This window comes from Aquarana catesbeiana, linkage group LG07 (genome assembly GCF_042186555.1).
Source record: "Aquarana catesbeiana isolate 2022-GZ linkage group LG07, ASM4218655v1, whole genome shotgun sequence".
In the NCBI taxonomy this organism is placed as follows: Eukaryota; Metazoa; Chordata; class Amphibia; order Anura; family Ranidae; genus Aquarana; species Aquarana catesbeiana.
The window spans coordinates 86,249,092-86,277,071 of NC_133330.1; the positions used below are offsets into that span (position 1 = coordinate 86,249,092).

A 27,980-nucleotide genomic window follows, 5' to 3' on the forward strand; every position below is an offset into this window, starting at 1 on the left:
CCTTCGTTTTGTAACGTCCTGGTCCACTATCACCTACCACAGAACGTACGTACGACACGTGCGCAAGGGCCCTCTTTACACACTACGCATGTGTGAAACTCCGCCTGCGTCGCCCGCCCCTGACGTTCGAAATTAACTCATGTTCTCCGCCCCCTAATTCGACGCACAGAACGTACGTACGACACGTGCGCAAGGCCCCTCTTTATACACTACGCATGTGTGAAACTCCGCCTGCGTCGCCCGCCCCTGACGTTCGAAATTAACTCATGTTCTCCGCCCCCTAATTCGACGCACAGAACGTACGTACGACACGTGCGCAAGGCCCCTCTTTATACACTACGCATGTGTGAAACTCCGCTTGCGTCGCCCGCCCCTGACGTTCGATTTTAACTCATGTTCTCCGCCCATTTTTTGTTACGGCGCGTAGTGGAGTAAATAATTGCGGAGACACCTGATATGTTGACGACCTCAGGTAGTGGAGACAGCCCGGAGGCTGGAACGTCAACAAAATCTATGAGGCCTAGATTTAAGGCCTCTAATATGAGTTTTAAAGAGATGGTGGAGATGGTGGCCATTCTTCACAAAGACGACTATGATGGGAAGTATGGGCCGTACGCACGGCCAAATTTGCGCAAGGCCAAAATAATGGCGAAGGTCGTGGTCACTTTGCAGGCATCTTTTGGGGTCCAGCGCTCCAGAGATCAACTGAGAAAAAGATGGTCTGACCTGAAACTCAGGGAGCCGGATCAATACCGACGTATCCGGAAAGTTCTTAAAAAAAGTAAGTACTTGTCGTGTTTTTCTCTTGTGTTTATTACCTTGTATACTGCTCCATGTGCTTTTCCTTCCTATACGATTTTTTGTTCATCGTTTTAAACGATCTTTTAATAAACCTCGTTACATATCTATAGATAGATCTATCTATATATATAAAGATATATATATAGATATAGATATATAGATATATATATATAGATATATAGATATATAGATATAAATATATAGAGATATATATATAGATATAGATATAGATATAGATATAGAGAGAGAGAGAGAGAGAGAGAGAGAGAAATATATAGAGAGAGAGAAATATAGAGATAGGTAGATAGATAGATATAGAAATGTAAAACATTCTTTTGGAATATTTTAAGTTATCTTTTTTTTTTTTCTTTACATTTAGTTAGATATTTATAGATTTTGTTCCAGATATAGAGAGAGAGAGATCAAAAGATTATTAACTATATTTTGAGATATTGATATCTAGATATCTATCTATCCGATATGTCTTTATAATTTTAAATATTGAGGTAAAATAGGAACTCTACACAAACCACTTCACTACAAATGTTGGAAAATTACTATGTACTAAAATATCTGTGTGCTAAGTAGATTAATAATTTTTTGTTTCACATAGGGGAAAAATCACTCAGCCAACAAGAAGACAGTCCACCCCAAGCCAAACATGATTGGGAAATCAGCCCAAGTCCCACTGAGGATGTGGAGGAAGGAGAGGTGGGCGACATGGGCACCCCACCAGGTGAGTGTCTGACACACCAGCTTACGTTAATCTATGCATGGCTGCCTTTTGTTTAATGTAATTTGTCTACTCTATTTTAGGGGATCTGGTTGTGCTTGATTCAAGCAACAGCACCACCCCCGAGGATGTGGAGGAATTATGCTACATGGGCACCCCACCAGGTCAGTGTCTGAGACAACAGCTTTATTATGGTAAGGTAAACTATGTATGTGTGCATATTTCTAAAGACATTTTTTGGTTTCATTCCACTTTAGGTACAACAAGAAGTGACTATTTCACCTCAGAAAGTGCCCAACGGCTAATTGGTCAAATAATGGCCTGGAATAAGGACATCGATGAAATGCGTAATCGGCTGGATCGTATGCAGCAGGAAATGAAGGACATGATTGATGTTTTGGGTCGAATCTAAATGCCCTTTTTGAAACCCCAAAACATCAATCATGTCCTTCATTTCCTGTTTTGCTGACCCCATTCTGGGCCTTCTCTTTCTTTTTTTGGCTGAACAGAAATGGCTGTTTAACCTAATTTAAAAAAGGAGGGCTGTTTCTCGTAAATACCTAAAAAATCCACAAAAAAATAAAACTTGATTTTCTCAAAAACCCAAAAAAAAAAAAAAAACTTGATTTTCAAAAACCAAAAAAAAAAAACAAAAACTTGATTTTAAAAAAACTAAAAAAATAACAAAACTTGATTTTCAAAAAAACAAAAAAATAAAAAAAAATTGATTTTAAAAAACCAAAAAAAAGCTAACAAAACTTGATTTTCAAAAAAAAACAAAAAAAAAAAACTTGATTTTCAAAAACCCAAAAAAATAAAACTTGATTTTAAAAAAACCAAAAAACTAACAAAACTTGATTTTCAAAAAAACAAAAAAAATAAAAAAAAATTGATTTTAAAAAACCAAAAAAAACTAACAAAACTTGATTTTCAAAAAAAAAAAAAAAAAAAAAACTTGATTTTCAAAAACCCAAAAAAATAAAACTTGATTTTAAAAAAACCGAAAAACTAACAAAACTTGATTTTCAAAAAAACAAAAAAAATAAAAAAAAATAGATTTTAAAAAACCAAAAAAAACTAACAAAACTTGATTTTCAAAAAAAAACAAAAAAAAAAAAACTTGATTTTAAAAAACCAAAAAAAATAAAACTTGATTTTAAAAAAACCAAAAAACTAACAAAACTTGATTTTCAAAAAAACAAAAAAAATAAAAAAAAATTGATTTTAAAAAACCAAAAAAAACTAACAAAACTTGATTTTCAAAAAAAAAAAAAAAACTTGATTTTAAAAAACCAAAAAAAATAAAACTTGATTTTAAAAAAACCAAAAAACTAACAAAACTTGATTTTCAAAAAAACAAAAAAAATAAAAAAAAATTGATTTTAAAAAACCAAAAAAAACTAACAAAACTTGATTTTCAAAAAAAAAAAAAAAAAAAAAAAAAAAAAAGCCTGTTTGCGAAAATCAAAAAGCCAAAAATATTTTTTTGTGGATTAGGTAGAAATATTTAAATATAATTATATTTTTCTACATTATTAAGATATCATTATATTTTTGTCTATGAACATTTTATACTAAATGCAGAACTGAATGCATAACAACCATTAATAAAAACATCTCCTTATAGGAATTAAATAAATGTGTGGTTTGTTATTTCAAGGCTCAGTATCAGTTTGGTTATAATTGTAAAAAAGTTGTTTACAGTGGCAATGGAGCTTATTTAGACATTTAAAATTAAAATACAGTTGGCACTACAACTGCTCGACCATAACCTAGGAGACAGCCCAAAAGAAAGGCAAGCAATAAATATAATGCAAGATTTCATCAATATTTTTTTTATTGTAAAAAATTATATATCCTGGCCCATTGCAATGGCCCCCCTACCCATAAAATAATTAACATATTGCTGTCTAACTTGACGGGCACTTTGGGGGGCCAAGCCAGTACGGACAGTATCCAGGCCCGTAAGGTTGGCATCTATTTGTCCGGCCTCAGGCCCAACTGTGCCTATATAATTCGGAGAATGTTTGTTTAAAAAGTTGTGCAGAATGCAGCACGATAAAATGATAAAATTAAGTTTGTATTCCGCCAAATTAATGGCTGTTTGAAACAGGCGGAACCGGCTGGCCAGAATTCCAAACGCATTCTCAACCACTCTTCTAGCTCTGGCCAGCCGGAAATTAAAAACCCTCCTCTCCGGGGTGAGGGTTCTTTGGGGGAATGGCCTCATGAGGTGCTTGCTGAGAGCGAAGGCTTCATCGGCAATGAAGACAAAGGGGAGTCCTTCCACGTTATCCGCATCAGGTGGCAATCCCAGGCCACCACTCTGGAGACGCTGGCAGAACTCCGTCTGGGCAAATACTCCTCCATCCGACATCCGGCCATTCTTCCCCACGTCCACATATAAAAAATCATAGTGTGCCGACACCACCGCCATTAAAACAATACTGTGGAACCCCTTATAATTAAAATAGTATGACCCCGAATGGGGTGGTGGCACAATGTGGACATGTTTCCCATCTATAGCCCCTCCACAATTGGGAAAGTCCCAACGGCTGGCAAAATGGGATGCCACAGTCTGCCATTCCTGTGGCGTTGAAGGAAACTGGGGAATCAAACAAGAAAACCAAAATCAATTAATTTTGAAGCTAACATTGCAAGAAAATTAGACAATTAAAAACATTATTCCCCAGCATCAGTATAACATTCAATAATTTAATTCTTCTGGAATAACTAATATGGAAAGGCACACTTATCAGATTGCTCACCCCCTCTGATGGAACATTGATTACATTTTAGGGGGTTGTGAAATCCCTAAAAAAGATTACTTTTAGGACACGCAGGAATTTAGGGACTAAAAAGGCTACAAGACTGCAGTTGTCGCACTCTGCAGGTGCAGTTGCTAACCAGCTTACAGTAAATGAGGTAATGTAAAAAGGCATTCATGTTGCAAGGAGTACACAATCACATGCAAGGGCAATTAATGAAAACACTTTGAGGCTTGCATATGATTTGATGATGGAAATCAGCAGAGCTTCTGCTCATTTACTAAAGCACTGGAACAAATGCACTTGTAGAGTGCACATGCATTTTGCAAACTGCAACATATATTTGCTTTAGACAAATCAACACCACAGAACATTCAAGAAAATTTTTACGAGGGTGGGGGGGGGGGTTGTGAAATCTAGATAATTGCTAATTAGCAGCACACTATTTGGAGTGAGTTTAGGTGGGGGGGGGGGGGGTTGTGAAATCTAGATAATTGCTAATTAGCAGCACACTATTTGGAGTGAGTTTAGGTGGGGGTGGGTGGGGGGGTTGGGAAATCTAGATAATTGCTAATTAGCAGCACACTATTTGGAGTAAGTTTAGGTGGGGGTGGGTGGGGGGGTTGGGAAATCTAGATAATTGCTAATTAGCAGCACACTATTTGGAGTGAGTTTAGGTGGGGGTGGGTGGGGGGGTTGGGAAATCTAGATAATTGCTAATTAGCAGCACACTATTTGGAGTGAGTTTAGGTGGGGGTGGGTGGGGGGGTTGGGAAATCTAGATAATTGCTAATTAGCAGCACACTATTTGGAGTGAGTTTAGGTGGGGGTGGGTGGGGGGGTTGGGAAATCTAGATAATTGCTAATTAGCAGCACACTATTTGGAGTGAGTTTAGGTGGGGGTGGGTGGGGGGGTTGGGAAATCTAGATAATTGCTAATTAGCAGCACACTATTTGGAGTGAGTTTAGGTGGGGGGGGGTTGTGAAATCTAGCTAATTGCTAATTATAAGCACACTAAATACACTCAAACAAAATACATTCAAAATGAGTAGACTAGGTGGATATGTTCCCATCACTTCATGCTGGGAAGGTTATTGAAGGAAAATATACATGCATGACAAAAAATAACAGGAAAAAAATCCAGCATGTGTGAGGATAAAAAGGGGACATTCACACTATATTGCAATGATGGTAAGTAGTGTTTGAAGCAAGAAATACATTACATTATCAAAGATTACATAAAAGAACATGTGATGCTAATAAAAGAAAAATATCTTACCTTAATATAGTCCTTCTGCAGGACCTGGATGATGGCAGAACAGGTCTCTGGGATAATGATCCCCAGAGCCTGGGGGGAGATGCCTGTCGAGAACTTAAGGTCCTGCAGGCTTCTCCCTGTGGCCAAATACCGCAAGGTAGCGACCAGCCTCTGCTCCGGAGTGATGGCTTGCCTCATGCAGGTATCCTGCCTGCTGATATAGGGGGTCAGCAAAGCCAACAAACGGTCAAAAACGGGGTCCGTCATCCGGAGAAAGTTCCTGAAATCCTCAGGATTATTCTCACGGATCTCACGGAGCAAAGGCATGTGACAGAACTGGTCACGCTGAAGCAACCAATTCTTGGTCCATGAACTCCTCCTCGCCCTGTTCATGGACTGGTCTTGGGCTGAAGAATAAACTACAGCACCAAGCACATACAATGCACGAGCTCTACGACGAGTACGTACAGGTAACATGGTTTCAAAACGGTCGGCTGGTCAGAACGCACTAAACAGAACGCACTGAAGAACAGCAAGGCCTGTGAAGAACGACCTGAAAATCAGGAACGAGCGGCCAATAAAACAAAGATTTCTCAATGCCAACTGACCAAACGCACTGAAAAGCAGATACAAACCTCACAAGCACAGACTGAACAACAGTTAAAACGAACTGAAAAATACGAGTCTCACAAGCGCGAATCGTCTCTCACCAAACTTCTACTAACACGAGATAAACACGAGATTAGCAGAAGGAGCCCAAAGGGTGTCGTACGGGCTATTGAACTTCCGTTTTACAGTCTCGTCGGACTTGGTGTACGTCACCGCGTACTAGGCTGTCGTACTTTTGTGTGGTCGTGTGTAGGCAAGTCCGTTCGTAAGAAAGTCTGCCGCAAGTCCGCCGAAGGTACGTCGGAAGTATGTCGGACAGGCTGTCGGACTTTTGTAGACGAAAAGTCCGACCGTGTGTACGCGGCATAAGTGTCCAATGTTGATATTGATCACAGACTTTTATGATAGTATTGGACTTTAGTATTGGATGCACTTTAACGGAAGTTTATTATTGGATACACTTATGAGTACAGACTTTATTTACATACATTTTTTTACACTAATTTTATTTTTGTTTTTGTATATATTTCACCATTGATGGTTGCCCGTGGATGCTATCTAATATTTTTGGTGGTGCTGCACTATTTGGGTTATTTATTCTGGGCACAATTGTAGATGGAGAGGAGCACCCGTAGTCTATTTGAGTTGGAAGCTGACACTCGCAAAGCGAAATTATAATATTGTGGAGCATGAGTGTCTGGCTAGTAAGTGGACCATGGAGACCATGCTTCCTTACCATGGATGGCCTGGGTCAAGAAGGCCATCTGGCCTTCCTGGCCCCGTCCCCTCCCCCCTTTCTTTTCAAATGAGAGAACTGGGCTGGTTGTAATAAAAAATGTGAGTATCTTCTCAAGAACATCTGGACAGCAGATGTTTGAACCTCTGGGTTCAAATGAAAGGAAAGTGGGGGGGGGGGGGGGGTGGAATGTGACAGAAAGTCCAAGCTGGATAAGGGCATGGTCAAGGATGGAGTGCATGCATCACCCAGACTGATTTATTACTGGTTGGCTCTCTGCAATCTGTGAAATGGGACTATTTATCAGTAAACAGGGGATTAATAGCTGAACATGCCTTTTCACACAAAGAAGTGTAGTAGTGAGATGGTAGAGGGATTGATGCGGTCTTTGCTTGCTTGCTTTGCTCATTATAAAAGCTTCATATTTGACCTTGATGCCATAGCTTCCAGTACGTTCAGCCCAGTCAGAAAATACTGTTTTAGTGCTTGCTGGCCCATATTTCTCAGAGTCTGCTTCCAACCTCTGAAGTGCTGCTCTAGTGCCTTCAGGATACACTCCAGTTGTGTCTAGTCGCCTTGGAAGGTGGCCCAGTGAACCAGGATACCCAGATGTTTTACTGATACAGAAGCACCCTTTACACTGTTATTCTCACACCTGCACACACAGCCTGCTGGTCTTCAGTAGGACCTAGACACAGGGTCAGAGGCTCTGTCCCTCCCAAGATTCTGGACTCCAGAACCAATCCGAGAATTACAAAACCCAGAGAAAACACAAAAAACGACTGCACAAACCATGTACCTCTTTCTATACAGTGACAGGGCCCAATATTATTATTATATGCGATTACATATATGCAATACAATATGTATTTATTATGTACAAAATAAATCATAAATTTGCTAAATGCATAATAGGGGGATATAAAACTTACTGTATAAATCTTTCATTTGCTCACACCTGTAAAACACAGCAAATACTTACATGGTAAAATTGGTTATGAAAGCAGTTTTGGGCAGATCCACATCGAAGACGGCTTCTTCAGATCTGTTAGCATGATTAACGGCCCTGCTTGTGATGACATTGTGGGCAAAGCGAGATGTGACCTTACTGATAATGCTAATGTTGTAGACCTCTATGCCATCCACATTCTAAATAACATAAAACAGTTTTATAGATTACAATCTCCTATATATTAAGGTTATGACTCAAGTTTTCTGTAACAAAATCCTGCTTTAAAATGCAAGCATGCATTAAGTGTTGTACAAAGCTTTATATATTTCAATGCCCTTTTCTACTACAACAATTAGATTACACTGCATAAAACTGCGGATGTTGCAGCAATGTTAAGCCCTGCCCTTTGCAGAAAAGCCCCATCTTATTTTTTATCATAGTGGTACAGCGTGCCTTACTATGTCATGGGATGGGAGCCCCACTGTAAGTAGAAAAGCAAGTCTATGCGTCTGTGCAGTGGCCCTTATTTAATAACATGGCTGAAACTAAATCTTTCAAAAAGCAGGGTTATTAAAACTTAACATGTAATGAAAAATTGGATCGGCAGTGGTTACCTTTACCAAAAACTGCATGTCAAGCAAATCAGATCTAGACTACTGAGATATGAAAATTTTTATTAAGGCCTCTTGCACGCGATACTCCTGTAGAACATCTACTTTTTCAGACGGTTTTTTAAAATGTATTTTTGCACATATGCGTTTGCGCAAATTCACATACAGTTCCTCGCATTCGTGGAAGCTTGTTCTCGCATTCACAATGTCAATTGACAAATCCGCGCAAATTTATCGCAAATGTGCGCGGACGCGTGCAAATATGCGCGAATGCACACATTTTTTTTACAGAAGAATGAACGGCGCTTGTTTACACGCCTGTGTGCATAGGCACATTACAATTAATGGGCTGTATTTTAGCTCAGTAAAAAAAATAGGCTGTACTGAGCATTTTCAAGCTGCAGTGTGCAAGAGGCCTAAATGTTGCGCTTTGCTCTGTTCTCTCTGCTTGCTGAAGACTCCTTAAAACAGGGGTCTCAAATTGGTGGCCCTTCAGCTGTTGCAAAACTACAAGTCCCATGAGGCATTTCAAGGCTGACAGTTACAAGCATGACTCCCACAGGCAGAGGCATGATGGGACTTGTAGTTTTGCAACAGCTGGAGGGCCGCCAGTTTGAGACCCCTGCCCTAAAAGATCCTGTCACCAATTGAAAAAATTGCAGGTAAAAGCACAGATAATCAAGTGTTTTAAATGCTTACTTGCAGTGTTTTCCTTTCCATAAAGAATTTTTATTTCACTTGCAATGTGCCCTTTAGGGTTTGTTCACACGTGCAGCTGATGAGCAGTAAAAAAATAGGTGGTTGAGCTGGTTTTACTGCCCAACTTACGCTGCAACGGTAGCTGGAAGGTAGTGTACACATGCTGCAACTATGATGCCTGCCACAGCAAAAATGATGCCCCCTGTCGCAATTGGCTGGCAGTGCTACTCCTGAATGCATACTTATTCAATTGAATGAGGCTGCACTATAACTGTCCTGCAACCAGCAAAGCATGTGATTCTGGTGCTGCTGTGCAGGACAGTTGTAGTGCAGCCTCATTCAACAAGTTGTGAGAAGATGTCAAACCGCCCTTTGAAAGGAGATCCACCAGGAAATGCTTTTCAGAGGAGCAGCAAGGACTGCTCCAAGTGTAAACGAGACCAAATGTGCTATAAAATTTAACATATCCAAGAAGAGTAAATTTTCATAGCCTACCCCTCTTTGCAAGTTATTGGCCTCTCCTCTTTTGGAAGTTTATAATTACATTCTGTGCAGCATCTTCTTCACCTTTTTACATAACCTTTTTTGTACTACAACAAAAACAGAAATGGAAGGAGTGCACACCTAGTGCTTTACCAGAGATAATTTAATAATAAGAAAATGTTGTATAAAAGTGGGTACTAACAAAATGCAACTGACAAAAGGCCATAAACACAGTGCATGCACATGCACTCAACATGAGGTAACGCTAACGCATTTCAGGGGCGCACCCCCTTCCTCAGAGCTAGGCTAGTCTCGTACACCATGGGCAAGTGCTTTTATAGGGAATGGTGGAATTGAAAATTGTGTTTTAAAAAGAGCCACACCCTCAAAGGGGTGGAAAAGAATAAAAAAAAAAACGTTCATAGGAATTATTAATAAGAAAATGAATAAAATATATATATAATGGACATGAATGGGCAAAGATAGATGGAAGAAAATTCATCAGGGGGTGATAAGCTGGCTCAGACAGTTCAGTCAACTTAAACAGAAAATTGACAAGCTTTGTCCTAAAGGCCCCGTTCACACTGTCGGAGGTTCAGGTCCGCCTGTCAGTTTTGTTGGCGGACCTGAACGGGCGCTCCATGTTAGTCTATGGAGCAACAGATGTCAGTGGTGACATGTCCGTTGACATCCGACCCAGTCCGATCCGCTAAAATCAGACGGATGGCCCTACGTTCGCATCCATCCCTGGCGGATCGGATCGGGTGAGATCTGATGAAAACGGACATGCTGTCCGTTTTCGTCCAATTTCCCCATAGCAACCAACGGCGCTCGACAAGCCCCTCCCCACTCAGTGTGCAGAGAGGGACCTGTCATCTGCCGGCTCAGCGGAGATCAACGGAGAGATCTCCCGCTGAGCTGGCAGACAGAGGCGGACTCCGTGGCAGCGGATCAGCCTCGTGGGAATGAAGCCTTATAGGCAGTTCAAACAACACAAAAACTCTTCTTAGCAGTATAAGATAGTCCTTTTAAATAATGCTCAGCATCCCAGCCAGAGCATATAACATAGCAAAGTCTCAGTTCAGGCAAGCTCACCCAGCAGGATCAAGTCATAGGTAACAGGGGTCCTTCCAGCTTCAAGCTCCTCTCAATTTTGATAGCTCAACAGCCATCTCTCTCCAAACACACTTCTCCCCTCTGACAGTTTCAACTCAGCTGGCAAAAAGCAGGTGTGAAGAGGAAGTACATGCCCTCTTCAATTAACCGCTTCTTAACCCTGCCCCGGGCTGACTCTCCACATATCCCCCCCCCCCCCGTTCCAGGCCGGGGGCTGGACAATTTATACCACAATGGCCATAGGCCTGGGAAAGGGCATCTTTTTTTTTTCCAAATGCACGCGCCCAGGTATATGTCCCCTTCCTACTCTGAATCCACATAATTTCTAGACCGGATTGCTACTGTAAACCTATCATAGTCATTTATTTTCTACTATCTCAGAGAGTTCCTGTCCTTCCGTGAGACACCTGCTCTCGGACAGTGGGCTCAACCACTAGCACTTGATCCCCAGGTTTAGACTCTCTGACCCTGGCAGACCGGTTGGCAACCCCCCTCTGGGTCCTTGCTAATGGTTTATGTCCACGTTTAAGCACTTTGCTTTTTTTGGCTACCCTGTAGCATAGAGTATGATGCACAGCAACTCGGGGAGAGCGCATATCTTCTGCAGAATGCTGTGGCTCACCACTCAATGGTGTGACCTGCTCCCTGGCGGGGATCAAAGGGGAGTCTTTCCTCTGAGCACCAAAGAAATCGGGCACCCCCAAGATATGACAAGTCAGACCCAGAGGGAGAACTCTCAGCCTCCAATCCTACAAATACTGGTTCAAACATCTGACAGATTTCTTTACTGTTTACCTCCTGCAACACAGTATTTAACACTTCACATGGGGGTTTCTCCTTTTTTAGGGGAGGCCCCTGAACCTTTGTTTACACAAGTCCCAAAATAGGGGGCAGTCTCGCCCAATTAGCAAATCATGGGGTAACCCCAGGATCACCCCAACTCTCAGTGTAGCAGTTATTGCGGTTGTGGACAGGGTTACATGGGACATTGGATAGTCCTTGACAGCCCCATGTACAGAGACCACGCCAATCTTTTTCCTGGGTATCAGATTTCCCTGAAACCTGTCCGATCAGAGCAGGGTAACCCCACTCCCTGAGTCAAGAAGTGCTACAACCTCCTGCCCATTTAACCGCACCACACTCTCATGTGGGCTTAGATTGTTCAAGGGACCAGTGGCAAAAGCAAACATAGAGCCATGTCGAGCCATGTCACATTCCATTGGCTCCTCCCCCCTTGGACACTAAGCCACCATATGACCCAGTTGTTGGCAGGACCAATAGCGAACCTCACAGGGTTCCCATTCTCCCTTCTGACTCTCAGGAGGGTTTGACATTAGGGTGCTCCTAGCGAGAGTGTCAGGCACCCGAAGCAGACACCATGCGTTCAACCGGTGCCATCTTTGTGCTGGAACGCACTTCTTTAGAATGGGCCAGCTCTCTGGTAAAAGAGGGACTCTCCTAGACACTTTCTGCACAACTGTAGCGCTTGACAGCAGCAGCCATCTCATCCAGGGACTAAGGCTCGGACTGAGCCACCCATCGGTGCAGCTCCTTAGGAAGACAATGCAAAAAGCGATCCAGTGCAACTTGCTCTACAATCTGAGTGGTGGTCTTCTTGGTTTCAGCCAATCCTGGAACAGGTGCAGTAGACGATACAGTTGCGCGCGGGCAGGCTTAGCTCTGTCAAAGCACCATTCATGAACACGGTGTGCCCTTAGAGCCACAGTCACTCCCAGCCTGGCTAGGATTTCTGCCTTAAGCAGTTTTTAGTCCCGTGTTGATTCAGAGGCCAAATCACAATAGACCTGTTGAGGATCTGCAGTCAGGAAAGGAGCAGTCTTTCTCAGGGAGACCTTCCCTTGTTGCAAACCTTTCAAACACTGCCATATAAGCTTCCATGTTATCTGTGGCTGTCATCTTTTGCAAAGTCCGCTGCACTGCCTTTCATTATTTCAGCCTGCTGGGTCACCGCCTTTTGCAGTCCTGCTAGCTGTTCAACCAGTAAGCGGTTTGTTTCCTGTTGCACAGCGACTGCCTGGACATTAGCCATTGCTAATTGTTTAATTAGCTCCTCTATGGCTTGTTCTGAAGACTTTACAGCCTATGCAGCTTTCACCCAGGACATTAGATTGGCCTGCCCAAACTGCCCAATGCATAGCTCCACCAATTTGTAAGGGATCGGGGGGTGACAAGCCAGCTCAGACAGTTCAGTCAATTTAAAAGGCTATTTTCAGCAAAAAGCAACAGCTTTGTCTTTATTGGCAGTTCAAACAACACAAAAACTCTTCTTAGCAGTATAAGACAGTCTTTTTAAATAATGTTCAGCATCCCAGCCACAGCATATAACATAGCAAAGTCCCAGTTCAGGCAAGCTCTCCCAGCAGGATCAAGTCATAGGTAACAGGGGTCCTTCCAGCTTCAAGCTCCTCTCAGCTTTGATAGCTCAACAGCCATCTCTCTCCAAACACACTTCTCCCCTCTGACAGTTTCAACTCAGCTGGCAATAAGCAGGTCTGAAGGGGAAGTACATGCCCTCTTCAATTAACCCCTTCTTAACCCTGCCCCAGGCTGACTCTCCACAACATTTTTTCAAAAATTCAATAAAAAAATTTTAAAAAAATGAAAAAAAATGATCTGACAAAACTGGAACACTAGGAAATAGTAAAATAATAAAATAAAAAATAAAAAAAATATGATCCACTTATCAATCCTGCATCCCTTTTTTGCTTATGTGTTTCTACACCTGTATTCATCCAACTAAATATAAATGAATGTGCAATATATCATGGATTTATATCATGGATTTGAATGAATTATCATCATTATTTATTTGTGTATTTATGATGGGTTTTTGTTTTGGATATAGGTTTCTGATATGGATTCTGTCAACGTTTTACATGTATTTTCTTATTAATAATTTTCTTTTTTTTTTTCCCCCCTGGCTCTTTTTGACACACAATTTTCAATTCTACCATTCCCTATAAAAGCCCATGGTGTACAAGACTAGCCTAGCTCTGAGGAAGGGGGTGCGCCCCCGAAATGTGTTAGTACCCACTTTTATACAAAATTTTCTGATTATTAAATTATCTCTGGTAATGCACAAGTTGTACGCGCCTTCCATTTCTGTTTTTCTTGTAGTTCCTTTCAGATTACTCATCTGAGGAAGGCAGCATCCACCTAGTTTTGGGATACCATATATACCTTTCACAACAACATTTTATCTGACTTATGTTACTCCCCACCTTGGAAGACCTATTAGCGCTGGAAGTGACTGTGTTTTTTATAACCTTTTTTGTAGCTGCTGGGAGGATTAAGGGGAATACCATAGAGTGTCACTTAAGTGGCAGCTCTGAATTTACTGTAGCTGCTGACATCACATCCAGGATAGCGAGCCCAGCAGCAGTCTCAAGGCCTTTGGATGTCTACATAGGGAAGGCTTTTGCATGCATAAAATACTTTAGATGAACACATAATCTTAGAGCGGTTCTAAAGGATACATATTCTTTTACCTAAAATAAAATCTATGTTATACTTGCCTGCTTTGTGCAATGGGATTGCACAGAATGGCCCAAACCTTCCTCTTCTGGGGTCCCCTGCCATCACTTTCTGCTCCTCTTTTTCTGTGTCTGCCTCCATAGCAAACCACTTGCTATGGGAGCAGATGTGCAGGCTTGCTCCTGAGCCAAGCTGTGTACATCTATAGAGATACATAGCATGGATCAGTCCCGCCCCCACTCTCTGTTTATAGGATATGATTGACAGCAGCCAGAGCCAATGGCTCCTGCTGCTGCCTCTGTATCCTGTGAATGCAGGGAGAGAGAGAGCTGCTACAGACAGGCACAGCACGAACAAGTGAGCACTAAAAGTGAGGTAAGTATTTGGAGGTGGGGCGATACTGCTACTGGGACATTTTTTACCTTAATGCATTAAGGTAAAAAATGTTATGTCTGTAGATCTTTAGAAACACTTTAAAGTAAGATTTTTGTTGAAAGTAATGGTTTGGCAACAGGGTTTCTTTAATGTGATGGGTGACATCAGTGATCCATAAGAGGACTTGAATGATGAAAGTGATTTAAAGAAGGTCAAACAGTCTTTCATGAAAAAACATAGCATTGTTTACCATACACAGTACAAATTTAAATGTATTCCCATTATGGTTCAGATCTACTTTAATGTAGAACTGTGACCAGGCTGTGGACATTCAAAAATGTACATATTCCCAACAAGCAGTAAATGAGCTTTACAAAATAATCTTTATATTTACCTTTTTTATTTTTTTTAGGGGTCTGGTCCAGTAATGTTACAGGCCTTCTTCTCCTCCATCTTCTTCTGGGCAGATCCTAAATACTGCATGAAATGTCGTGGTGACACTCTTTGCAGCATTCTCCCATGAATCCAGGGTAGGGGTTGAGCCATAGGCTCTCAGGAAGAGGGTTAAACGATGCTGAGCTAGAGAGCGGTGGTGCTGGATTGGTGAGCGAGTGAGCCTTTTGCCGCGTACACACTACTTTTTCAGCTACAAAAGTCCGACAGTCCGTCCGACAGACTTTCAACAGACTTTCGACGGACTTTTGCCAGACTTTAAACAGACTTTCTAACGACCGGACTTGCCTACACATGATCAAACCAAAGTCCAACGGATTTGTACGTGATGACGTACACCGGACTAAAATAAGGAAGTTGATAGCCAGTAACCAATAGCTGCCCTAGCGTTGGTTTTTGTCCGTCGGACTAGCATACAGACGAGCGGATTTCTGGGTCCGGCGGAGTTACGACGTAAAGATTTGAAGCATGTTCCAAATCTAAAGTCCGTCAGATTTGCGACTGGAAAAGTCCGCTGAAGGACCGGTGAAGCCCACACACGATCGGATTGTCTGCCGGATTTGGTCCGTCGGCGCCCGTCGGACAAGTCCGGTCGAAAAGTCCGACCGTGTGTACGCGGCATTAGGGGTACAACACTCTCTAGAGTAATGAAAACAGCAGCTGCTTTTATTTTTAGGAACTGCCTGGGGACTGCAAATTTGTTTTGTGTGTGTGTGTTTTTTAAAGGCCATCACTGATCTCTGCAGTCACAGTGGAATAATTCATCCTCAGAGTTCACAAAAGAAAATGTAAAGTTGACTCTCAGCACTCTGCTTCATCCCCTCTTCGTGAGCATCTGCAATGTGTTAACCTAGATATTAGAAGACCAGCAGGCTGCCAAATTCCTGCTGTAAGGGGGAGCAAAATGAACTGTTGAAAAATAAAATGAAATAGGGACATGCAACAAGCAAATAATTAACAAATCAGACGCAAATCAGGCAGCCTGATGGATAGCAAAGTCTATGAGAAACTTTTAAAAGCATACGGTATATATGACCCCTTCACCTAGAATCTTTGAAGCAAACTGAGACAGGTTTTGCAAAAGTTTGAAGCACTGGGAATAATGTACATTTTCACTCAAAACAGGCGCACAATTAAAGTGGAAGTTAACTGCCATGCATGATTTTACCTATAGGTAAGCCTATAATAAGGCTTACCTATACTATAGGTAATGTAAATATCTCCTAAACGTGCACCGTCTAGGAGATATTTAGTGTACATGCAGCAACTGACATCACTGGCGCATGCAATCTGAAGGAACGGCCACCTGTGCCGTTTCTTCAGAGTCCCGTGCCGTGACTGGCGGCTCCTGCGTGCATGCGCAGGAGAGACGTCATTGCGGCTCCGGCCAGTCACAGAGCTGGAGTCTGCGAACCCGGAAGCAAGACGTGTGAAGATGGAGGCGGCCTCCAGATCTGATATCTCGGCACAGGAGGGCTTCGTTTTAAGGTAAGTTTAACATAATGTGCTAGTATGCTAGCACATTATGACATTACCTTGCAGGGTAAAAAAAAAAAAAACATCCAACGTCCGCTTTATGGTATGACCAGGGGCAGGTTTTATTCTGTCACAGAACTATTTTAAAGAAGCTGGGAGATTATTTTTTTGTATAAAGCTGCTGAATTATAATAATTCCTCTTTATCATGGTCTTTCCTTGAATTGGTAAATGTCCTTCCCAATTCTTTAAGTTGTAAACTTTGAACTAACTCCATAATGCCTGCAACTTCAGAGGTCAGTGAGGGCTTGTTGTAAAGCTCATGTACAGCTTTTTAACAATATGCAAACATTGAATCTCCGTAATTGGCCACAGTTCTACTTTAAGCATGTACTGTAGTATGAATATCTGTAAAAAAGGATCATATGAATAGTTTATAGCATTTAACACTGTTATATCCTAGCCCTCTATTAAACACATTATTAGCATAAGGCCTCATGCACACTTGAAGTTTAGAGGCAGAAAAAAACGCGTTCAAGAGAGGGGTGTTTTGGTGGAAAAAAAACACCTAACATGCCTAAATGTGGATAAACGTTAGGCACTTTTAGCACTTGTGCATTTTTTCATTTTAATGGCCTGAATAAATTAATATTCTGCCCAATGAAATGCATCCAAAATGCGTTTGAAAAAACAGAGCTTAGGAGTGTTTTTGCAGCTGTCAAGAGCACCAGTGTGCATGAAACAGGAAGAGACAATGGTTAGCACAAAACGGCTTTAGAAAACTGTGCAAAAAAGTATAAGGGCAACACAACAACTTTGATATTGCTTTGTTAGTTCCATATAAAAAAAAAAAAAAAAACAAGCAAAAAACAAACAAACAAAAAAACCTCCATAAAACTACATCTTGTCCAATTATTTAGTTGAGGTCCTTACCGTGGTAGTGCTTCTCTTCTGTGGGGAAAAAACAGACATAATACATTTTAAAAAATCAAGTTCACTTTGTAAGTATTAGAGATTTAAAGGTTTAGAACACCCAAAGATGATATTTCATCTATTACTGGACTCTGGTGGGCTGTGTTACTTGCTGTCTTCTTTTCTTGTGGAATCCAGTTGTTAAAGCATATTCCAAGCTCACTTTTTTGAGAAAATGAGAAAGGGTTAGAACCTCAGGCTGGGTTCACACTATTGCGAATTGGATGCGGGACGAATTGGATGCAGCACGAATTGGATGCAGCGAATTGGATGCGGAAACGGCGAATTGGATGCAGCTTTCCCGCATCCAATTCGCATGTCAGGAGACTGTGACTGGCTCTCATTGGAGCCGGTTCACACAGCTCCAGGATGGCTGCGGAGTGAATTGCACAGGAGTCCTGTGCGTCTTCGGTTCAGTTTCAGGTCCAAATTCAGCCAAAAATTCAGACCAAAATTGAACCTGAAATGGTGAACAGAGATGCACCGGACCCCTGCTATGAGCCATGCCGCACAGCAGTGTGAACCCAGCCTGACAGTTTTTACTGGACTCATTGGGGTTATTTCTCCTCAATTCCTGACATTTGTGACATTGTTTTGGTGTAAAAGAATGTAAAGGTTAGACATATAATTTAATATTTATTATTAGTTGGTTAACTTTTTCAGATTTTCGGGTTTTTGAATTTTCAGATTTTCATTCTTTTGAATGTTCAAATTTTCATTCCTATTTTTGGATTTTCAAATTTCCACATTTTTGAATTTTGGAATTTCCTAATTTCAAATTTTGGAATTTCCTAATTTCGAATTTCCAAAATTTTGAATTTCTGAACTTCCGTATTTCCAAAATTTCGAATTTCTGAACTTCCGAATTTCCGAAATTTTGATTTTCCAAATTCTCGAATTTCCGAATTTCCAATTTCTGAAATTTCCAATTTTCGAAAGTTTGAATTTCCGAAATTTCCGAATTTCGAATTTCCGAATTTCCAAAATTAGAATTTCCGAACTTCCGAATTTCCAAAATTTTGAATTTCCAAAATTTCGAATTTCTGAAATTTTCCAATGATCAAATGTCAAATTTCGAATTTCTGAAATTTCGAGTTTCCGAAACTTTCCAATTTTTAATATCTAGATTTCCCAACAGCCGAATTTCCGAATTTCCGAATTTCCGAAATTTTGCAAATAGAAAAATTTAGAAATTCGGAAATTGTCAAAATTCATTAAAAAACTAATTTGGAACTAAACAAATTGCACATGTCTAGTAAAGGTAGTCATTTTAGTAGATCCTGGAAATTCCAGAACTCCAGATAGCTTTGTATTGCTATCTGTATTCCTGCTGGAAATTTTCCTTAACCTTCTGTATGACTGACAGCAACAAGGTCACACACAATAAAAACCTGACGAAGGTGTTAAACCTTTCTCACTCTATACAAGAAAAAAAATTCTGACTGAAATTACACTTCAATTTTCTCTGCCACATTTTTTGAAGCTGACTTTTGCCACGCTGTGGTACTCATAATTTAAACCGTGTTTAATGCGGGACCCCAGCCAATAATAAGATCAAATGAATAGCTTATTAAAAGATACAGTAACAAAACCAGTTTCTGCTGCAATATTCAGTTTCAATCCAGAGAGTGACCCCACAGTACATTTTTGTATCACTAAGGGCACTTTCACACTGGGGCGTTGGGTGTGCTAATTTTAGCTATCGTTTTAGCCACGCTTTTCAGCCGCAAGCGGGGCACTTTTAACCCCCACTAGCAGCCGAGAAAGGGTTAAAAGCGCCCGCAAAGCACTGCTGCCGAGGCGCTTTGCAGGTGCTTTGGCGGCGCTGCCCATTGATTTCACTGATTACTTATACACCGCTCCTAAAGCGCCTCAAAGATGCTGCTTGCAGGACTTTTTTAAACGTCCCGCAAGCGCACCGCTCCAGTGTGAAAGCTCTCGATCCTTTCCTGTCAGCTGAATTCCTGAGCAATACATTTTAGTCAGCCATAAAAAAAATATACATTCATCTGTAAGCCTTGTAAAGTTTTTCATAATAGGTATATCCTACACATAATCCACCAAAGTGTTCATATTTAGCATATTTATAAAATTTCCATATTGTGTATTTTACATAGAAGTGTAGCAAATCTCTATGTGTTTTAGCCCAGGTTCACTCCTATGCGAATTAGATGCGGCTTACACCGCATCCAATTCGCAGGACATTTTAAAATACATTCATTTGAAAGTATCTGGTTCACATATGTGCGTTGCATTCGCACTGCGCATTGCACAAAAAACGTGTGCGTTTTTTGGGCATTGCGGTGCGAATTACAAGCCCATTACCTCCTATGGGAACGCATCTGATTCGCAGATGCATTGCGTTCTGAACATGGATTTTCTCCTTCTCCTCACTACACCTCCCCCCCCCCTCCGCCCTCTCCCAGCTCACTGATCCGCAGCTAGAACGCAGAGAAGCCTTTGAACAACAGATTTTTATCTTCCCAGTGAAACCTGAGCTTCAATTTGCACCGTACATGTGTGAAACCGGGCTAATGAACAACATTCACTCCCTCAGGAGAGTACATAGTAGAAAAATGAATAGCCAGCCAGAGTATTAGAAACAAAATGGTTCCTGCTCCACAGATGCTAGCTGGATGACCACATACAGGACACAAAGGATATCTCCTGAATCCCCCACATACAATGCCAATAGTCTTAATCTTTTTTATATGTGTAACCCACCATCGTCCATCTCTATTTTTTTGCTATATTTTAGTTGTATTACCCTGGGTTTGTAACTCGGTGTTATTGTGGTCTACATTGTTCTACAACTTTATTGGTCTGCCTATAACAGGTGGGATGGATTGTATTAGGTAATATGGTATGGATTTCACATTATCAAGCCTGTACTCTGATCCACTTTAGATATCTTAACTAGTAATGGATGAATCTGCCTGGGTTTGATTTACAGGAACTCGCCAAAAATTTGCCAATTGTAAACTTTAATGAAAACCCCACAGAAGTCAATAGGAGGCAGATCTTGAAAATATATTCTCTATATTTTCAAGGCTAATAATTAAGGGATTGTGAAACAAAGGGCACAGGAAGAGGATAAGTACCAAAGCAAAAACATTTTCTATATAATATTGTTTCCTGGCACCTCCATGGCAGCATACCTGTGACAAGCTCCGCCTTGGCTCCTCCCTCAGGACCAGCGAATATTATAAAAGAAAAGGATTAGTGCACTCCCAGCATTCTCCTCTTCTTTCCTCATACCTCACGGTCAGTGAATGGTGGTCGAACGTCCCTTACCGCTGCAGTCGTCAGCTTCCAGCTGGGTTCAAGTCTCTTCCAGGTGCAGTCCCTATTCTTGGGCAACTAAATGTGCTGATAAGATAGGGAGTCCCTTCTGTGGGTCTTTTGGGACAGCAGTTGTCTCTTGACTAAGAGCTCCTATCTGCATTTATATACTGGCATTTGCTCAGGCCTGCAGCAGAGAACGCAGCTATATCTATTTTAGCCTTCCATTTCTCCCTCCTGTCATCCATTCTCTCTTGCTTTCCTTTCTTTTTGTTCCTCTCTCTCTTTTTCACTTTCTTCCTCCCCCACCACCTTCCCCTCTTTGTGATGCTGTGCCTTCATTCCTGGTTACTGTAGTGACCGGCTTTTCTGAGTTCCTCAGCGTCTTCCTGCCTGCTGCGTGGACGTCAGGAGCCAGCTCGGTGGGCTGGGCTGAGTTGGGCAGGCCGCATAGGTTCTAGTGCCGCCGGCTGCGCATCACCGTTCTGGCCTGAGATCGTGGTGGCCATCTTGAATAGGGGAAATTTTACATTTTTTGCCCTTGTTTGTCAAAATAATTTTTTAGAGGGTTGTATCTTCCCTCTCCATTGGTTATTACTGGGGGCTTTGAGCATGGCAGCCTGTTGTCATCTGAGGAGGTTGCCTATGTGGGGAGCTCCTGGAGGGGACCCTGTTTTTTGCCAACGGTAAATGTAATTTCTTTCTTTTTCTTTACTCAGGAATACTGTTTCCTTGCTCCAGCTGAAATACCAGTCGCTAACTCCTTTATCTTTCTCTAGCTGCTTTTTCTGTCTGTTGCCTAAAATAAGCAGTACGCCACCCAAACAAGACCCTCTTCAACATTTAAGGTAGGGACCATTGTCCAGGTGAGTAAAAAAAAAAAAAAGAGAGCACTTATGCTGGTACGTTTATGTATTTCAGCCTTGTACGCCAGAAGAAGTCCAAGTGGACATCAAGGCGACATAAACAAACCTATGAAGGCCCCAACCGGATCAGGATACCATGCAAGCGGCGAGGGTTCATCTGTGAAGAGACATAGTTTTTCACATTCACCAACTCTCAAATCCCTAAATGCTGAGCATGCAGGGACATCCCATTACCAGCCAATTGGTCTCCAAAAGCTGTTTTAGAGTCTATGCAGCAGATAACATGATTGGGAGATGCCTTAAGCCTGCACATGAAGTGGCACACCTGTGTAATGTGCTAAACCAAAAGTGACAAAGATAAAAATATACCATTTAAATTGACACCAGACCTTAATAATTGATTAGAATCTGGTATGGATTTTAAGTGGGTGTACCAGACCCAAAAAACAGTCCTGCAAGCAGCATCCTTGGGGCAGTGTAGGAATGCTGTATACAGCACCCCTAAACTGCCCCTGCCCATTGGAATGAATGGGCAGCGCTTCGGAAGCGCTGCAACATAGGCGATTTTAACCCTTTCTTCGGCCGCTAGCGGGGGGTTAAAAGCATCTCGATAGCGGCCTAAAACGATGGTAAAGAGCCGCTAAAACAAGCAGCGCTTTACCGCCAACGCACGGGCGGCCCCAATGTGAAAGTACCCTTAGATGACAGTTTAAACAAATGACTTTGACACAGTTTGTTTAGTCGTTAATCTACTTAGTATAATTTTTCTGTGCATAAGTAACCAAAGATGCTATGTACTCCTTACTCATTCACATATGGGAAGGCAAATATCTGGGGGCCCCCTTATTTTGTTATGGATTTTGAAGGGAAACTTCACTTTTTTTTGTGCATCCTCTTTGGCTGTTGTGGCGTATAATAATAAATGACATCCATCATTGATGTTATTGCTTGTTAGAAAGCAGGCTGTTGTCATGCACAGCACCCTTGGCTGCTAAGACACAGGCAGGCACCTGCATCCTGGCAACCAATGACTGTGTGGCTGCTTGTGTCTAACCAAAGACACTTGCGCACAGGCAAACAGGCCAAAGCTGTCAAGAGACACAAGCAGCAATAAAAACATGACAGGCTTCAACACTTTCTCACTTGGTCAAAGACTAAATAAAAATGTTCTGGACACAGATACACTTTAATGCCATTATTAACCCCTTCCTGATGGCCATATGTATATATTCAGCCTCATGGAAGTGGGACTCTATCTGTGGGGCTGCATACATGCACCACTGTGTTTGTGCTGAATGCTTCAAACTGTGCTCCCAGCACAGAGACCGTGCTGTCACCGAGAGGCGCAGGTCTTGTACTAACTAGCTGGAACTGGGAGGTCCAGGTCCCAATCACCTGATTGCTGTGATAGCCCTTGCCTGGCTATCACAGTGATCAGTCACTGTACAGCCCATCGCTGTGTTGTTTTCTCCTCTTGAATGGAGAAAGATATAGGTAGGGAAAAAAGATACACTATATAAAAATGTAAACAAAGAACAGTGTTTGTAAAAAATAATAAGTACAATAATAAGTACAGAGACTCCTGGACACAGTGATGACCGGGACGTTTAACTCTGGGACAACAGGGTTTTCCCTCTTCTGTTTGTATGTATCAGTAATTTATATGGATGTTAAAGTGGTTGTTAACCCACTCTGCTAACTTTATATAATCCTCTGTGTCTCTTTATACTAGGTTTTCCTGTCTCTGTGTTTTATAAAAAAAATGCAGTTTATACCTGCTCTCAGAGCGCCAATTGGCACTCACGTGACCCGTCGCCTCTCTGCTCTCCCTGTCTGACAGCTGCAGCGACTGGGCCGAGAATCCCCTCTTGGCGTCATCCTAGGGTTGCCACTTTTTTTCAAGCCAAACCCGAACACTTTAGCGGTGCACAGCAAAAACAATTTTTTTTCGTATGCACTGTAGGATAACAGACCTAGGACACTTTTGGGCACTCCAAAGAGAATTGTTGTGCGGCACACATAGTGCTCCCTTGCCCTCCTGTCAGATACTGTTCCAAGCCACATTCCTGTCTGAATAATGTGTCCGGGTTTCAGATGGACTAAAACTCGGACACATGATTCGAAATCCAGACAGTCCAGGTGAATCCTGGACAGGTGGCAACCCTACGTCAGCCGGGACAAGGACAGGAGAAGAGGAGAGAGCCGGCCGGTCACGTGATCGTTGAGGGACAAACCGAGAACAGGTATAAACGGCATTGTTTTTATAAAACACAGAGACAGGAGAACCTAACATAACGAGACACAGAAGATTATATCAGATTTTCAAAGTTATTTCAGCAGCAGGAGGGGAAGGGGCCGGCACTGACACAGGAGCTGACATGCAGGGAGGGGAGGGGTGAGGGGGACAGAGGAGAGACAGAGTGCTGTTGTTGACAGAGGCATGTAAACTAAGCACAATGTCAGGGCTCAGCAGCCATGATAAACTGTGGTCAGTTTACAGAGGGGAGAGCAGAATGAAACAGCACAAGCACTGTGCTGTTATTCATGTTTTAAAGGTACAGGATTTTTTTTTTTTTTAGGATAAAAAACACTTTAAGGTTTATCTGTTCTATACCGCTGGTTCTGTGGCAGTTTCTGTCTCCATCCTAGCTACTATCTGTGATATCTGAGATTGTACATGTTGGTATCAAAGTGTTTTGGAGTCTCTGTACTATTGCCTTGCATTAAATAAAGAAATAGAAAAAAGAAAGAAAGAAAAAAAAATGGCTAGATCAGGGTATAAACCACCTGGATACACTAAGTAGTTGCAATATGTGCAGTTTTACTAACACAGATCAAAGTTGCAAAATTGTGTTCAGGCATTAACCCTCATGGTTTTAACCTCCATCATGAGGGGGCTAAGCAAACAAAATGGAAGGGTTAAACTGACCTGAATATTCCTCAGTCCTTCAATCAGGAAGTCACCTTTTATCGGTGATAAAACATAGAAGAACAAGATGGCTAGAGGCAGATGACCCATAGTAGATATTGAATGTTTACTTTGCCACTGATTCAAGGATATCCTTGGGTTTCTGTAAATGAAAGTTAAAGTGATTGTAAACGATCACCTTATAAAACAATCCATTCAGTTTAAAACAGAAATGAAAGGTAAAACATTTGTGTATAGATATAAAAAAAAGGTAACCTCTTGCCGACCAGCCACAGTACATATACTGCAGCAGTTCGGCTCTACTGCGCAAAACAACGTACCTGTTTCGTGTAATAGATACTGTGAGCACACGCGTTCCCAATGTGTGCCGCGGTAGCACGCTTGTGGGTACGGCAGACTCGATGTCCGCCAGCCACCCGCGATAGCTCCACTTAGAGGCAGAATGGGGATCTGCCTATGTAAACAAGGTGGATCTCTGTTCTGACAGGGGACAACATGGAGATCTGCTGTTTCTAGTGATCAGGAACAGCAATCTCTGTGTTGTCCCAGTGAGCCCATCACCCACACAGTTAGAACACATCAAGGGAACACAGTTAACCCCTTGATCGCCCCCCAGTGTTAACCCCTTCCCTACCACTGTCATTTATACATTGATCAGTGCATTTTTTAGCACTGGTCATTGTAATAATGTCACTTGTCCTCAAAAAGTATCACTTGGGGTCAGATTTGTCCGCCGCAATGTCCCAGTCCCGCTAAAAATCACAGATCGCTGCTATTACCAGTAAAAACATAAAAAATTAAATAAAAGTCCATTAATCAATCCCCTATTTTGTAGATGCTATAGCTTTTTTTTTTTTTTAACCAAAAATATGTAGCAGAATACATATTGGCCTAAACTGATGAATACATTTGTTTTTTTTTTTTATATTTTTTTTGGATATGTATTATAGCAGAAACTAAAAATTGTCAGTTTTTTTGTTTATAGCACAAAAAATAAAAACCACAGAGGTGATCAAATACCACCAAAAGATAGCTCTATTTGTGAAAAAAAAAAAGGACATTAATTTTGTTTGGGTACAATGTCACACAACTGCGCAACTGTCAGCTAAAGCGACGCAGTGCCGTATCGCAAAAAATGGCCTGGTCATTAAGGGGGTAAATCCTTCCAGGGCTGGAGTGGTTAAATACCTTTTTTCCCCCTTTTAATAAGTGATCACATTCTCTGTGTTCCCTCTGTTCCCAGCTACATAAGAGCTTGGGGAGGAGAAGCAACGGCACACTGATCTTCTCAGCAGTGGCGGCCCGTCCCCCTAATCCATGCCCCCGCCCCTAATCTACACGCATTTTTTTTAAGGACATGATTAGAGCCTGAGGCTCTAATTGGCTTAAAAATAGGGTGGTCTCGGGGCGCAGAGCCCTGCGCCCTGAGCCCACCCAGTTGTAAGACAATAGCAAATTAATATTCGCTATTATCTTCCTGATTTTCCAGGAAGAGGTCCTGTCCTGAGACCCGATTGGCCAATGGGCTCTCGGGGCACACTTCCTGTTCAGCTGGGAGGAGAAGCAACGGCTTGGCTCTTACTTCCCCCATAAGGCCAGTCCGTCTAACGCCGGGGTGGGGGTTTTGCTTGCCGCCTTACCGTCCACCTCCCGCGCGCGGGGGAATGCTTGCAGCAATATCACTCTACATACATCCGCTTTGCTAGGCTCCTATAATGAGGAGTCTAGCCTTCTGGTACGGGCACATCCCTTTCTTTCCACGGTGGAAGGTGCAATTTGAATCATCAGTTGTTTACCACTTTAAGACACCATTGCAAAGGCTTGTTTTCTTCACATCCTTTGAACACTTGATTGGACTGATCAGTCATTTATCACTTTTTATTACTTTTTCACTGATATGTATTTATTCACTTAGCGCAGCAATTTTTGTTTATATTGTTTACATAAACATTTGTTCTTGGTTTGTAATTGCCAGCTGCCCTTTATTTTATTTATTTTTCACCTGCGCAATTACTATACCCCCTTTTTAAGTATTTCATAATGAGCTAGAAGGCAATGCTCATTATGCCATTGTCTTACAGGTTTTTTTTCTTTTAAAGAGTTTACAACCTCTAGCGTAGCTCCACTTTAGTTGAGAAAAAAACATTCCCCTCTGGGTTATCTATGTACATTGCAAGGATTATAACAAACTTTGTTGCAGATTCCTACCTTTTTTTTTTTTTCTGAAGAAATCCCTCTGTGTTTTTCTGTGCCCATGTGGGAAAATGAATCTAATTATTATTATTATTATTATTTTTATACACAATTTATATAGCACCAACAGTTTACGCAGCGCTTTACAATGTAGAGGGGGGACAGCACAATTACAGTACAGTTCAATAGAGAAGGGACAGGAGGGCCCTGCTCGTAGATTACATTCTAAAGTAAGGGGGTGGTGGTACAAAAGGTAATAGATGCAGGGAATGATTTGATGGGGGTGGATCTGGGACAGTTGTTAGGTGGGTGTGGGATAGGCTTCCCTAAATAAATGAGTTTTCAGGGATCTCCTAAACGTGGACAGGTTAGGGGCTGATCGGCTATATCGGGGCAGGGAATTCCAGAGGATGGGAGAGGCTCTGCAGAAGTCCTGAAGGCGAGCATGGGAGGAGGTAAAAAGGGAGCTAGAGAGCAGGAGGTCCTGGGAGGAGCGGAAGGGACGATTCGGGCGATATCTGTAGATGAGGTTGGTGATGTAGTGGTTTCATAATTATCAATCAGCTGTGGCACCTGCAGAGCACTAATGAGGAAAATTGCAGGGCCTGCATCGCTTTAGATGTGTTCCTATTGGGGGTATCTCACCAAAAATGACATTTTTGTTGCAGGGGATGCCTGAAATCTGAATTGTATCTTAGTGCAGACTTCTGGGAAAACCAGTGAGCCAATCACACAAGCAGGAAATTATGTTTCTGGGGTGTGTTCAGTACACATTCTGTGTACAGAACAACTCCAGGTAGCCATATTGCATTGAATTTGTAGCAAATTACAGCGGTTACAGATTGAAAAGGAAAGGGAATTTTTAATAACATTCAATTACAATATGACTTGTGTTGCAATTGTATACACCATATTATTTTTTCTTTAATTGCTATTTTTCCCCCCCATTAAAGTGGAGTTACCCTTTAAACCCACAAGTGCTTTTTTTTTACCACTTTTATTTCTTTACACCGACTTCTGAAATTTAGAAATTTGATGAAAGGTTTAGCACTGGGGAACACCTTTTGAAAGATAAAAAGTGCATTTTATATACAAATATATAGATCAGTGCCGGAAGGAAGATTACCTCTCCCCCCTCCCTCCCTGCAATCTTCTGGGACACGTCACAGGTTC

At 41.8% G+C, this 27,980-nt stretch overlaps 1 protein-coding gene across 1 annotated transcript in view; it reads right to left on the reverse strand.

Moving 5' to 3' along the window:
• LOC141103136 (inter-alpha-trypsin inhibitor heavy chain H3-like) overlaps window positions 1-27,980 on the reverse strand; it is a 171,909-nt gene that overhangs the window by 128,089 nt on the left and 15,840 nt on the right. Inside the window, 3 exon segments of the mRNA XM_073592415.1 lie at window positions 7,889-8,055; window positions 17,499-17,516; window positions 24,615-24,756. Of these exon segments, the coding sequence (XP_073448516.1) occupies window positions 7,889-8,055; window positions 17,499-17,516; window positions 24,615-24,704 (275 nt within the window). The 5' untranslated portion in view covers window positions 24,705-24,756.